At 36.2% G+C, this 14,530-nt stretch overlaps 1 protein-coding gene across 1 annotated transcript in view; it reads left to right on the plus strand.

Moving 5' to 3' along the window:
* Positions 1-4,104: 4,104 nt before the first annotated feature.
* Positions 4,105-14,530, plus strand: part of NYAP2 (neuronal tyrosine-phosphorylated phosphoinositide-3-kinase adaptor 2) — a 156,883-nt gene continuing 146,457 nt past the window's right edge. The window contains exons 1-2 of the mRNA XM_072621522.1: positions 4,105-4,184; positions 12,761-13,062. Coding sequence (XP_072477623.1) covers positions 4,105-4,184; positions 12,761-13,062 — 382 coding nt within the window. The remainder of the gene's footprint in view (positions 4,185-12,760; positions 13,063-14,530) is intronic.

The raw sequence follows: 14,530 nt of genomic DNA on the forward strand, positions 1-14,530 counted from the left end.
TCTGGACTCTAACCTTTGGTACTCTGCATGGCCTCTGAAAGGACTTGTTTAGCAGATTGCTCTCATCTCAGTTATCATAGTCTTTCTTTGTTACTGAAGTCTTTCATCCAGCATTCTGCTTCCATTATCTTCAATTCAATAGACACTAAATCCTTACTATGTGCAAACTGGCAGTTGAGTGGAACACTGGAATGCCAGATCTAGAGTCAGGAAGATACATTTTCCTCAGACACTTGCTCACTGTGTGACTCTGTGCAAGTCACTTAACCTTATTTGCCTCAGTTTACTCATACGTAAAAATGAGCTGAGAAGGAAATGGCAACCTATTCTAGTATTTTTGCTAAGAAAACCCAAAATGGGGACAAAAAGAGTCAGATACCATGAGTGTAATGGAATACTTCTGTGCTATAAGAAATGATGAGCAGGAAGATTTCAGAGAGGCCTGGAACAACTTATATGAACTGATGCTGAATGAAAGGAGCAGAACCAGGAGAACTTTGTATACAGCAACCACCACAGTGTGTAAGGAATTTTTCTGGTAGACTTAGTCCTTCACAGCAATGCAAGGACCTAAAAAATTCCCAGTGGACTCAAGGCAAAAAGCCTTCTGCATTCAGAAAAAGAATTATGGAATTGGATCACAGAATGAAGAAGACCATTATCTCTTGTGTTATGTTTTGTTTTGTTTTGTTTTATGGTTTCTCCCATTCATTTTTATTCTTCTGTGTAACATGACTAAGGTGAAAATGTATTTAATAAGAATGTATGTGTAGAGCCTATATAAGATGGCACACTTTCTCAGGAAGGGAGAGAGGAGGGAGGGGGGAAAAGAAGGAAAGGGAGGGGAAAAAAATCTAAGATATTTGGAAGTGATTGTACAAAACTGAAAACAAATAAAATAATTTAAAAAAAGGAAAAAAAGAGTCAGATACCACTGAACAACAACAGTAATCACAATAACAACACATGTGCAAAGTGTATTCTAGCTGATTAGGACATAAAGATAAAAAAACAGATAAAAACCAAAAGCCACCATGTTCAAGGAGCTTAACTTCTCCTGGTAGAAAAATGTTCCTTTACTTTCTATCCTATATATTCAGCTTGGCATCCCTTGATTTCAGCTTCTCAATCCTCTATCTATGACTCATTTCAGCCTATAACTCTTTAACTGACCCTAAATCTCTTTTGGCATGTACCTATGCATATTGGCACATAGTACTAATTACATGTACATTAGTACATATAATTATTAGTACATATAATTGCATATACATATAATTAGTACATATAAAATATGTGCTTCACATGTAATACACGTGAAAATAAGTGTTTTAGATAGAGGTCATGAGGTCGAATGGTTAGAATGCCAGGCTTTGCTTCAGGAAAAACTGAGTTCAACACCCACCCACCCACTTACCTTGACATTTAACAGTGACGAGATCCTTAGGCAACTCATAAACTCTGTATGCTTTTGGTAACTCCCCGCTACTTATATTCTAAGTTGGAATTCATGTCACAGATGAAACCACAGATCTTCATTGCAGAATCTTATTCTTTATTCAGATTTATTGTAGGTAAAATTAATAACTCCATACACTATTACTATCTCCTATATCTAAGGCACTGTGCTCAGTCCTGGCATAGAGGAGGGTGGTGCAGATGGTCACATGCAACAGAATCCATTTACGTCCCGTGTACTTTAGCCATTAGATGCCAGAGAGGTAAATTTTGAAATTTTTACTTGAGTCTATCTTATTCCTTAGGAAGCAACGAGGTGACTCACTGCAGAAAGTGCTGGGCTTGGAGTCAGGAAGAGTTCAAATCCAGTCTTATTTACTGATTAGCTATGTGACCCTGGACAAGTTATTTAAGCTCTGTTTCTGTTATTGTGTTTGTCCTTCATTCTCAAAGAGGACCATGACATCAAGATGATGACATGACTTGCAGTTGACTTTGATTTGAGTGAAGAAAGGCTGTGCAAAGTCATCAACCTCACTTTCTTCTCCTGAGTCATCTGGGTCCAGTGGCCTGATATTCATCAGGATGACTGGAGACGGCCCAGGATGCAATGGGAGACCCTGGCCCTTTCAGGCTTATCACATTCTCCCTTTGAGTGAGATACACCTATTCAATGAAAAGGCTTCTTTAAGTAGTTGCTCAAGGGATGGCCCCTTTAATAAAAAAAAAAAAATTAAACCGGGAGGAGAAGACCCTCAGGGTTCCTGGGTAGAAAAGAAACAATCTGTTTGCATTAATTCACTGGAGAAGGAAATGGCAAGCCACTCCACTATCTTTGCCAAGACAATCTCATGGACAGTATAGTCCTCAGGGTCACACAGAACTGGACATGATGAAATGATTAAACAACACCCTATCCTTTGCCACTTAAAGTTGAATATATTTAGCATAAAATTTAAGCTTTGCCTAAAATAATTCATGTCATTATTTCCCTAGAGATAGCCCCATCTCCAGGAATGAGTTAATATAATTGTGAAAACAGAGAGCCTAACTTACTGTCATTCCAGTGAAGAATTCAACCTCTATTTTCCGTCAAAAGTGATACCAGGGACATAATTATTTCCAGTAGCTCTTCTTTAGAGTCTTTTCTGCATCAGAGTGCCCATAAATCTCCCAGACTTGGACATGTTGGTCCATGTTCAAGTGTCAGGGAAGAGTTTCTAAATAAATCCTTGTGACTTATTCTGTCTAAAAATTTAATAGCACCAATAAGCAACTAGCCATTAAATTAAATGTAGTAAACACGTTTAAGTATCTACTTAGAGTGAGAAAGACACCATATGAAGTATTAAGGGAAGATACAAATAAGAAAAGTTGATTATTTAAAATGTCTGGAGGATGAGGAATTCAGAGAAACATAAGGAGAACTATGTTAAATGCCACAGAATGAAGTAATCAGAACCAGGAGAAAATACACATAGTGACATTAATAATGTAAATTATGAAAAAAACACTAAAGTGAAGTCAAATTATAAATAATTGCAATGAATAATCTTGATCCCAAAGAATAACAATAAGAAAAACCATGCCTTAGTCCTTCAGTATGGAAGTGAGGGGCATAGAATGTATTATATACTTGCAGATGTGGCAACTATGTCCATTCAATTTACTTAAGTACTTTTATCTTTTAAAAAAGAAGCATTCAATGTATGTGTTCTCAGGGGTACTATATCTGGAAATGATTGTGTATAAAAAGAAAAGTCATTGAAATTTTATTAAAATAAAACAATATATCATAATTTAGTATGCAAAATATCTAAAAAAAAAAAGTTTGTTTCTATTTTATTACTTGAAAAGTCTACAATGTTTTTTTCCTCACAATAATTATTCCCTCGACTGAAACAAATCATATTCACTCTATAGCTGAATAGGCAATTTCAGGAGATACCATGGTCTGAAAAAAATTATCATCTGATATTAGGCTAACCCTCTAGTTATTAGCCTTTCTGAATGTACTTGGGCTAGTCCTGGGATGAAGGGCATACTTCAGTGTCTTACTTAAGCATACTAAAAGCTTTTATCTTGGAAGAATATTCTAGAACCTGAAATGAGGATCATGTTAATTTAGAGTAACAGAATCTCAAAATTAGTAAGGATTTCAGAGATTATTTAGTTTCCCCTGTGACCTCCCCAACAGGCAATCTTCTTTTCCGATATATGACAAGTCTTCTGTCCCATGAATATATTGGTTATCTCCTGGAGGAACCCCATTTCATTTTTTCATAACACCTTGAAAAAAATATTTCCTTAATTAGAATCAAAATCTGATTCTCTAAATCTGCTAAATTGTTATTCCTAGTTGTGAACTCTGTTCTAAGCAAAGTAAATCTAATTTTTTGTGGGACAGTCTTTCAAATACTAGGTAGAATACAGCTACTATAGTCCTTCTAAGTCTTCTGTAATGGTGGGCTTCACTGAGCCCCATACAACTCTTTAAAAGCTAATTAGTAAGAATCTTCCTGATTGAATCACTTACACCACCTTGAATCCATCAAATCTATTGTGCTAGTGACTTGGTTACACCCTAAGCAATTTGTATAAAAGGTAGAGACATCCAGAAGCTGGCATAGATTCTCAGGACTAGAAATGGAGAAGGACCAAAGTCAAGAAAAGTTGAGCCAAGGCCCAGCTGTCCTAGAACAACCAGTTGAAATAAAGAAGAGCAGGTATGACAGGACAGTCCTTCTACTGAGTCTTGAGGGGAGGTGGGGGTTGTTTTGTTGCTTTGCTCAGTCATATATGACTCTTTGTGATCTCTGTGGCAAAGATACTGGCCTGGTTTGGCATTTCCTTCTCCAACTCTCATTTTATAGATAGGAAGTTGAGGCAAGGGTTAGCAAGGTGCCACAGTGTAAAGAGTATTGGGCCTGGAGTCAGGAAGACTCATCTTCCTGAATTCAAATCTATCCTCAGACATTTCCTTGCTGGGTGACCCTGGGCAAGTGATTTATTCTGTTTGCCTCAGTTCTGACTGAAAAAAGAATGAACAACATAAATCTGAATCTGGCTTGTACCATAATATCTACTGATTCTTTACATTTCTTTTCTGTTGTGGATTCACAATGATACTTTCTTTTTAAATTGACATTTATTCTCTCATTTTCTTTTGTTTTTCCTTTGGGGACTGTAACTAGTTAATAGTTTGAGTTTATCTTTAAAAAATGAACTTGCATTGGTTATTTGTTGTAATCCTTTATTTTTATTTTTTCTTTCATTATCAAGATTCATTCTTTTTATTTATTCCAGGCTTATTTATAGATGTTTTTTCCCCCCCAAGGTCCACATTCAATTCATTAATATTTTCTTCTTTCTTGACTCTTTTTTAGTGGTATGAATTATCCTTTGAAAACTGCTGTAGGTGCATCTCCTAAATTTTGACATGTCTAATTTTTATCATATTCCTTTACATAGTAATTATGTCTATGACTTTTTCTTTGACCCACTCATTGTTTGGGATGTAATTACTTAGTAGTCCAGGTTTAATTTGTATCATTTGCTTATGTTCTTTGCATTAATTATTATTTATAATACATTATTATTTTAAAAGAATGTGATCAGTATTTTATTTGTTTACATAAACTTATACCAGTCCAGGCTGAGGATACAATTAATAAAAAGGATAGTCCTTTTCAGTAACCAATTAATTAATTATTAATTAATTGTTGAGTAATTAATTATTAATTAATAAAAAGGACAGACAACAAAAGGGATAGTGGGGGTGGGGAGAAATCTGACTCTAAGGGAGTAAGTACTTAGTGCATTTTATTCAGTGGAACTTAAAAAAGGTAGAACAGCAGAACCAAAATAGAGTGAGCCTTATATGAGGAAAGGTACTGAGATAAGTTTGTTACACTACGCTCTAGCCCACCTTTAAGGGAGAGGAGGCTGTAGAAGGTGGAGTCAATCAAGGCTAGAGCTAGGAAGTTAATGAGATTAGAAGTAATGTCTTTAACCTGGGAGGGATATTTTATTCCTGGCGGTTGAAACCAGGCAGGGAAGTAGACACGGTTGTTGCTGGTGTCTTTCATTCTTGAAGAGGACTGGAACATGGTCCAGTGGCCAGATACACATAAAGGTGACTGGAGATGGTCCCAGAAGCAGTGGAAGACTTTGGCTTTTTAAAGCTAAGGTCTTTTGCAGGTCTCAGTTTGACTGAAGCAACACCCATTCAGTGATTAAGGCTAGGTTTAAAAAATGAGGCAAAGAATGGTCTCTTTAACCTATTAAAAAAAAAAATCAGACCTGAAGGGAAGACCCTCAGGGTTTCTGGCCCAGAAACAATTCCTATTTACATTCACTTTGAGTCAATCAGGGTCCCAACAATAACAGGACTGGGGTTTGGCCTTTGACCTATTGTTGGCCACTTGGTAAGAGCCCACTGGATTTTTGTTTAAGTCATGGTTCTTAGGAAAGAAATATAGCCTGTAAACTCTTAAGATATCTTATGACCTTTCTGAAGTAAAGGAAGGGAGGGAGGAAGGAAGGAAGGGAAATCTGTATTGCCCAACTGGCCAGTCCTTCTTTCTTGAAGAAGACTATGGCAGTAGGGAGAAACCATGGCATAAGTGAATTGGATATAAGTGAGGGGGGGGCTGTGCAGAGTCACCAACCTCACTTTCTCCTCCAGAGCCATCTGGGCGCAGTGGCTAGAAACACATCAGGGTGACTGGAGATCTTCCCAGATGCAGTAGAAGATCTTGGCCTTTTAAAGCGGATGTTTTTTGCAGGTGTCAGTTTGACCGAGGCAATGCCCATTCAGAGATTAGTTAAGGTAAAAAAAAATGAGGGAAAGAAGGGCATCTTTGACCTAGTCAAAAAAAATCAACCTGGAGAGGAAGAACCTCAGGGGTGACAATTGTGTACGTGTGATGTGTACTTATATTATGCATATATGTAGATTTGTGATTTATACATATCATGTATTGTTTTTTCACTCCTCTCTGACTCTGTGTGACCCTATTTGGGTTTTTTTTTGTTGCTGGTTTTTTTTTGTTTTTGTTTTTTTTGGTAAAGATACTGGGGTGTTTGCTATTTCCTTCTTCAGTTCATTTTACAGACCAGAAAATTGAGGCAAAGAGGGTTAAAGTGACTTTGCTAGGGTCAAACAACTAGTATCTGAGACCGGATTTGAACTCAAGATGAGTCTTCTTGATTCTAGGCCCAGTGATGTATCCATGGCACCATCTAGCTGTATATGCATAGAAGTCTAATATTTCCATTTTCAAAATAATGGGCCTGTTTTTTTTTGTTTTTTGTTTTTCTAAATGGGTTCAGCTTTCCAAGATACACTATTCCGGAGTTCATTACAATCTCTGTCTCTCTGTCTGTCTTTCTCTGTTTCTCTCTGTCTCATACACACACACACACACACACACACACACACACACACACACACAGCACTGTGAGGTTTTATTTAAGTACGTTAAAGTACAGTATTATCTGGATATACTGAGATAAACGTCAGGGTTCATATATTCAGCATCTGACAGCTGGAATATCTTCTAATACTCCTTGACTATTTGAGTGGACTTTCATTGGTATCTGACCGTCTCTCTCAAAGCTTTAAACTTTATGTTTCTTGATGATATATGTTTGAGATTTCCCTTTGTTGGTGAAGTATGGATTTTATCAATCAGTAATTTGTCTTAATACTTTTTAGGAAAAAAGTTACTGTATCTTACAAACATGTTATTAAATATCCTCAGTTCAGCATTGTTTTCCCCTGGGAAAAATGCAATCTTGAGTTATTTCTGTACATCATATCTTCAGATTCTGTCCCTTTGACTTACAGAGGACTTCAGTGTTATTATTTCTGCTGTTATGGCCTTTGACTCTATCTTGGTAAATCTTCATACAAATCTGTATTTTTGAGTTCCGTGTCTTCCATTTTCTTTTTCAGAATTTCTAATGTCTGAGATTTAGTTTCCACTTTACCTTCAGTCTTTTCATTCTTTTAATTTTCAAGATGGAGAGAAAAATGTTTTATATCTCACATATGCTTTATACGTCTACTGTGATAATAAGAGTACAGGAAAAAAACTTTGCTGTTGTCCCCCTGTGGTAAACTTATAAGAGGATACAGACTAGGTTCCTATAGTGTGCAAAAGCTTCACTGGGTTATAACATCCCTGGAAGGAATATTTCATTTTTGAGAACAGATTCATTGGAATATTTGATTAGTTCTCTTTTCAAAACAATCTAGGCTTTATTTCTGGGAATAGAATTTAACTTTTTTAAGTGAGAATTTTCATGCCAATTTTTGTCACAGCATATTATTTGTACATTGTTTTGTGATGTTTTCCAGTTTATCTGTTGATTTCACCTTATCGATTTATGAGCCTTTCTGCTGGCTTTTTTTTTGGTTGTTGTTTAAGAGGGGAATAGGGTATGGGGGTTCTTGGCTTATATTTAAGCTTTATCTGTCAGCCTTTTTCTATTCCACCCCTTTCCCACTGATCAGGTTTAGCTTCTGCCTCATCCATGTCCAAACATTTTTTTTCCCCTCTTGAGACCAGCAAGATTAGATTGCTAACATCTTTTCTGATGAGGCATGGGGAATACCTGATTGATTCCATGACATGGAAAATTCTCAGGTGGACAACTGAAACTGATTTTGATCCCTTAACTTTTCTGCCTTTTCTTCATGGGAAATTGACTCTTCCCCTACATAACTGCTCATTCTCTTTAATATTGGGAGTAACAAATGTGATGCTCTACTATCTTCCTCACTGTGTTAAAGGGTGGTCATGTAGGATTATAATTTAATGCCAATAGAGGAGAAATACATACCTTCATGGTCAAAATCCAAAACAGTGTCATGTTTTCAGTCCTGTGGGGTGTGGGATGTGGGGCAGCCTAGGAGCAAGATGTCTTTTCTCAGACCTTGGCTGTTATTTCAGAAGACTTATATTGTGTGAGGTTTTTCACATTCTCTTGATACAGTATTAAATACTATATAACTGGTATCATACTACTGTTAGTTTTTTAAATGAAATAAAGCTAATGATCAGGAAGGTGATTAGATAAAAAACTGAACAAGTCCTGAAGTTATTGGCCTTTATTTGATGGACTAGTTGGCTATGTCTGAAATTATATTGAGAAATCCACATTCCTCATCTATTGCTTGTTTTTTTTGGAGTTCATTTGCTACTGCAATAATCATGTAATTATCATAACTGCTTAATCGAAAGGGAAAAAAATCATCTTCCTTTATTGTTCCTACTGGAATACTGAATCTCTTACAAAGCATAGAAATAATTTGAGAGAGGAATAAAAGTGAATTGCAAAAGCTTGTTTTATTTTATTCTTATCCCACAACATTCATTCAGTGATAGGCAAAAGAGATGAAAAGGAAGGGTAAAGAAAGATTTAAATCCACCTAGTGTGCCTAGAAAGGCAAACACTTTAAATCTCTACAATGTCCAGGTTCATGTATGCTTTTTTTATAGCACTATACCGCTAATAAATTCCATCATCTCATGTACTCTGTACACACACACACACACACACACACGCACACACACACTATTATATATATATGTATGTATATATATTATAGGGTGTATGTATGTGTGAGTATGTGTGTGTGCATAAAACATTTCAAATGTCTCATTAAAGATGAAGAAATTTCTCAGTTCTGAATGAAATTCTGTATTACGTACAGCTCAAGTTTCATTTATCAGTACTGCTCATGACAATAAGTCAACAAGCAGTTATTGGCACAATTGCCATGTGCCAGGAACTATCCAAGGTGCTGATGACAAAAAGACAGAAATACAATAAACAGTGCCTTATGGAGTTTGCCATCAAGCTGGGTGAGAAGAATGTAAGTAAATATGTACATAATATTTCAAAATGGAGGGGAAAATGTTTTATATCTCTCATATCCTTTGTATATCTATTGTGATAATAAGAGTAAAGGAAAATCTTTGCAGTTACCCCCCTGTGGTAAATTTGTAAGAGGGTATAGACAAGATTCCTATAGTGGACAAAGGCATTGCTGTGTTACAATCTATATCCCTGGAAGGAATATCTCATTTTTGAGACCAGATCCATTGGAAGGCCATGATAATTATACTTTTGAGGGAAGAACTAGAAATCTGAGGAAACAGAAAAGGCTTCATAGCTTCATGTAGAAGTCAACATCTGATTTGATCCTTGGACAAAACAGATTTGAACAGGTTCATGTGAGGCAAGAGTGTATTCCAAGTATAGGGGACAGCCAATGCAAAGACTTGGAGATGGGAAAAAGTGTACCCTGAATGAAGAAAATTATGAAAGCCAGTTTGCCTGGAATGTAGAGTGCATGAAGTCAGTCAGATAATTAGTCAATAAACATTTACTTGACTCCCACTTTATATCAGGTACCGTTTGTAACAAGTGTAACAAGGCTGTAATGGGAGCTTGGGGGCAGATTGTGATGGATTTTCACTACCAAAGAATGGAAGTTATATTTGATTCTAGATGTACTGGGGTAATATTGAATAGAATGGTGACATGGTCAACTCTAGCTTTAGGAAATTCACTTTGCTATGGAGGATACCAGGCTCAAGACTTACAGCCCTAATCCTACAACTCCATTTTTATGAGTGATTAAACCTAGACCTATTTAAAATGGTAAGAAGAATTTATTCTTTTTGTGTTTTTATTTGGGGGGAGTTGCTTATTAAATTTTTCTTTCCTGTTTGAGAATACAAATATGTTATTGGCTTGTATTTAGAAAGTTCCACTTAATAATAATGGGAAAATTTAAATCATGACAAGATCAGACAGTTTGTTTACTACATATTGTCAGGATGAGAATTTTTCAGTTTTGGTAAATGAAATTTAAAATAAAAAATCCATTTTTAACATTCATTTTTTAAAAGAAAGTGATTTCTGAATTGTCCTTTGCTATCCTCCCACCTATTGCGAAGGCAGGAAATGTGATATCATGTATATATATATGACATCATAAAAACTGTACTTCCATATTTGCTGAGAGAGAGAGAGAGAGAGAGAGAGAGAGAGAGAGAGAGAGAGAGAGAGAGAGAGAGAGAGGAACAAAGAAAGAAAAGTGAGACAATAAAGGAAGTTAAAATTTTGCTTCAATCTTCCTGTTACAAGTAGAGTCCCATGTATCACTTCTGTTTCTCTTTCACATTTCCAGAATAGCTACTACAAAAATAGTGCTTAGAATACTTTGGTTTGCTCTATTCTGCTTCTGGGAACAACTGGAATTCATTCAGATTCCATACACTGCTTCCACTTCCTCCAGTATGGAAAGAGTGCTTGTGGCTAGGGGAAACACTTCAAATAATGGCTTTGAAATGTAAAGTAGGTCATGAAATGTAATTTCTGAAAGAGACCTTAGAGATGTGTTAAACCTAACCCTTCATTTTGCAGATAAGGAAACTAGAGCTAGGGGAGTGACTTGCCCAAGGTCACAAAGGAAGCTAGGGGAAGAACCCAGGTTATGCTCTAGTGTTTGATTAGTCAGATGAATGACTTTGGGAAATTTTATAAATTATAAATTCTCTGGGCCCTAATCTTCCCAATGGCAGAACAGTTGGGTCCAAATTTAAAGTTACGCAATTCAATCCTGCGTGTTAAGTATTACAATTGCTATTATCTCCTTTTCTCATTCTACTAGAAAATAACGTAGTAGTTGTCAGAGATCAACATTTAATCAGACTAAAAGAAACGCCAGATATTTCCATGTCCAACATTATTTCTATCGGTTATCTTTCATTATAATAATTTCCTCCGTTGTTCACTTATTTGTGTAAAAGCATCACAGGTCTTATAAAATTCAACTAGATTGTCTGGGAAGGATTGCACAAATTATCAGTTATTAACACCTTTGCACAAGTTAATTTACAGAATTAAATAGTAAAGGATAATATGAGGGTGAAAAAAAAAGGACAGCACATAGATAAATAGTAAGTTAGGGGTTGTATGGGATACCAAATAGGAATAAGAAAGGACCTGAGATGGCACCCAGGCATTCGGGGAGCCCCCTAAATTGATGTGTGATGTAATGTAAAAGGCTATGATTTTGGAGACAGGACTCCAATCCTGCCTCTGTTTGACCTTGAGTCCAGTCCATAGAGATGGACCTCAATTTCCATATCTGTAAAATGATCTCACTGTGCTACACAGGCTCAATGTTCCTTTTCAGCTCTAAATCTAGGATCCTGTGAACTCATGAGGCAGAGAATTTCACCTACCTACCTCAGCACTTTTTGCTTCTGCTAGCAAGGTAATAATTGGTGAATTAGTTTCATTGCTTCACTGGAATACCGATGGTATCCCCAAGCTGAACAAATGACCTCAAGTTTCCATTTCCTAATCAGAAAAGGGTTAGGGAGAATTGAAGACTTCTCTATTATCTTCTAACAGGTAGTTTCAGAGACTGATTAGGCCAAATCACTAAATGCTAGATGGTGATTTGCCAATGTTTGTTTTTGCTTCAAATTCATTAGAGAGGGAAAACAAGCATGCAAACAAACAAAACAAACTTGTTTTGCTTTGTCTCTTGACAATGCTCTTGAATGGGAAATAGAATAGGAAAGCTTACTATAGGCCTCACCCTATACAACTCTTAACTTCTGGCATCCTTTCCAGACCCAAATTTATTATCCAGCTGATACTAAGAAGGTAGAATTGGTTCTCAAAGTCTTCCCAACTTTCTGAAACCACCAAAATCTGGACTTTGTTGACATATACTACTTTCATTCCTATAACACAATGAGACTGACTGGAACTTTTCCTAATTCAGAATTAAAGAAATTAAAACAATAACCCCTTGATCTTTTCATTATGGTATAGAGATGTCCCTGGATTTTCAAAGGCTGTGCTAATAGAACACAACCTCTGGAATGCCTAACAGTGAAATTTTTGGATATGACTCAGGGAGAGATGAAACTGACCAAGGGCAGGTCCAGGTCAACAATTAGCCACAGTAGTTCTCAAACTTTCATAAAAGGGTCATAATCTGTATTAGAGGGAAGAAATTACAAATTTTCAGAACAGTAAAGTAATCAGAGTAAAGTAATCCCTCCCTCTTAAAGGAGAGAGGGAAACCCAAACTCCAGCCCTAACCCTAATTCCATTTCTAGCATTCATTTCAAGTGTGAATTCACTCACAATAACATGTTCATATGCAGCTTTTCAGAAATCACCTACAGTACATGGACAATACAATTTGGGATAATTTATATGTGGGATTCTCATAGATTTTCCCCTCTTCTTTCCATTACAGCATAGGTGGAGAAGTTGGACGAGGGCACGAAGGAAGTTACGTGGGCAAACATTTCCGAATGGGATTTATGACCATGCCTGCTCCTCAGGACAGACTTCCTCATCCTTGCTCCAGTGGCTTTTCCGTGAGATCCCAGTCCCTTCACTCAGTAGGGGGCACGGATGATGACAGCAGCTGTGGCTCTCGGAGACAGCCTCCACCAAAGCCAAAGCGGGACCCCAGTACAAAACTGAGCACTTCGTCAGAGACCGTCAATGCCACAGCAACGGGGAAAAGCGTGCGACTCCCCGAGAGGACAGAAGGTAAATCACACCATTCCTACTTTAACAAGAAATTCATTTCACACAAAACATTAAGGTCAGCAAATTAACAACCATCTGCTTTCCTCAATTGTGCACAATATTCCAAATGTAATTAGGCTTCATGGTCCCATAATCATGCCTGAATTGCAGGCAGCTCTTTGAAAAACAACGAATTAAGGTAGAATGTTATCTCTTCTTGGATCAACTTATCCATTAGTGTTGAGGAATGAGTTTTATTTAGAAGAATTTTCCAGATATGAAAGATTGCTTTTTCTATATATATGCAGTGCATTGTGAAGAATATATTTCTAATTGTTTTCTATATTTTGCAGAATATACCAACAATAATAACCTTGTATTTTTTTCAGATTTATTTTTAATTTATGGTATTAAACAAGCATTTCCATAACAGAGTATGATTTAAAAAACATAATAGATTTGCAGCTTCATGCATAGTGTATCCTGTACAACTTGCTAGTTTTTTTAAATACAAAATTATCATGTAAGTTCCTTTTTTTCTTTCTATTTCTTTCCTCTACTCCTTGCTCTAGAGATGGCTACCATTAGACACAAATTGGTATTGTTGACCTGAAAATTTGGTTAAAGAAAAGGCAACAGGCTAAATGCATACATTTTATGATTTAATTAACTAATCAGTTCCCTATTAAAGAAAACAGTAACATAATGCATTATGGATTCAGAAAAATATTCTGGCTACCCAGTACAGAAATCTTCTAGGTTATATACATTTTGCCATGAGAAAGGAACTCTCTTAGTTGATCAGACTATAAATTTAGTAAGACAAGACAATTAAAGTAGTGTCGATTGGGCCTTGCAGTTCCAGGCTGTGTAAACATATGTCTCTGTGACGTACGATAAGAAGAAAATCCCACCAGGCTTCCTGTCCTAAACAGGTACTCAAAATAGCTGACACAAGAAAGGGTAAACAAAGTTTCAATTAAAATTACAACTCAGGACATCTGTGTTTTTCCTTATCACTAAGATGCCAGGAGAAGGGTCTTCTAAGGAAGTTGCTAAGTCAACCCTATATGCTTTTCTGACAAAAGGCATTTTCAGAGTTTACTTAACAAGGGAGACTATTAAGTTCAGACTCTTCTTAATTCAAGCTTTGAACCTTATTAAAGTCCAGAATTTATATCAAATTTATATACATAAATATATATCTATATACCTATTTATCAGTTCTTTCTCTGGATGCAGGTAGCATCTTTCTTCATATGTCCTTTATAAATTTGGATATTTGTAAGAGTCAAAATGACCTGTTCAAAGTCATTCTGAAAACAACATGCTGTTATTGTATACAATATTATCTTGGTTCAATTTATTTCACTCTTCATTATTTCATCCAAGTCTTTGTGTTTTTCTAAGATCATTTAGCTCATCATTTCTTATAGCACAGTAGTATTCCATCACAAATAATAACCTTGTCTTTCAGAATCAATCATCC

This window comes from Notamacropus eugenii, chromosome 6, assembly GCF_028372415.1.
Source record: "Notamacropus eugenii isolate mMacEug1 chromosome 6, mMacEug1.pri_v2, whole genome shotgun sequence".
NCBI classification, from domain to species: Eukaryota; Metazoa; Chordata; class Mammalia; order Diprotodontia; family Macropodidae; genus Notamacropus; species Notamacropus eugenii.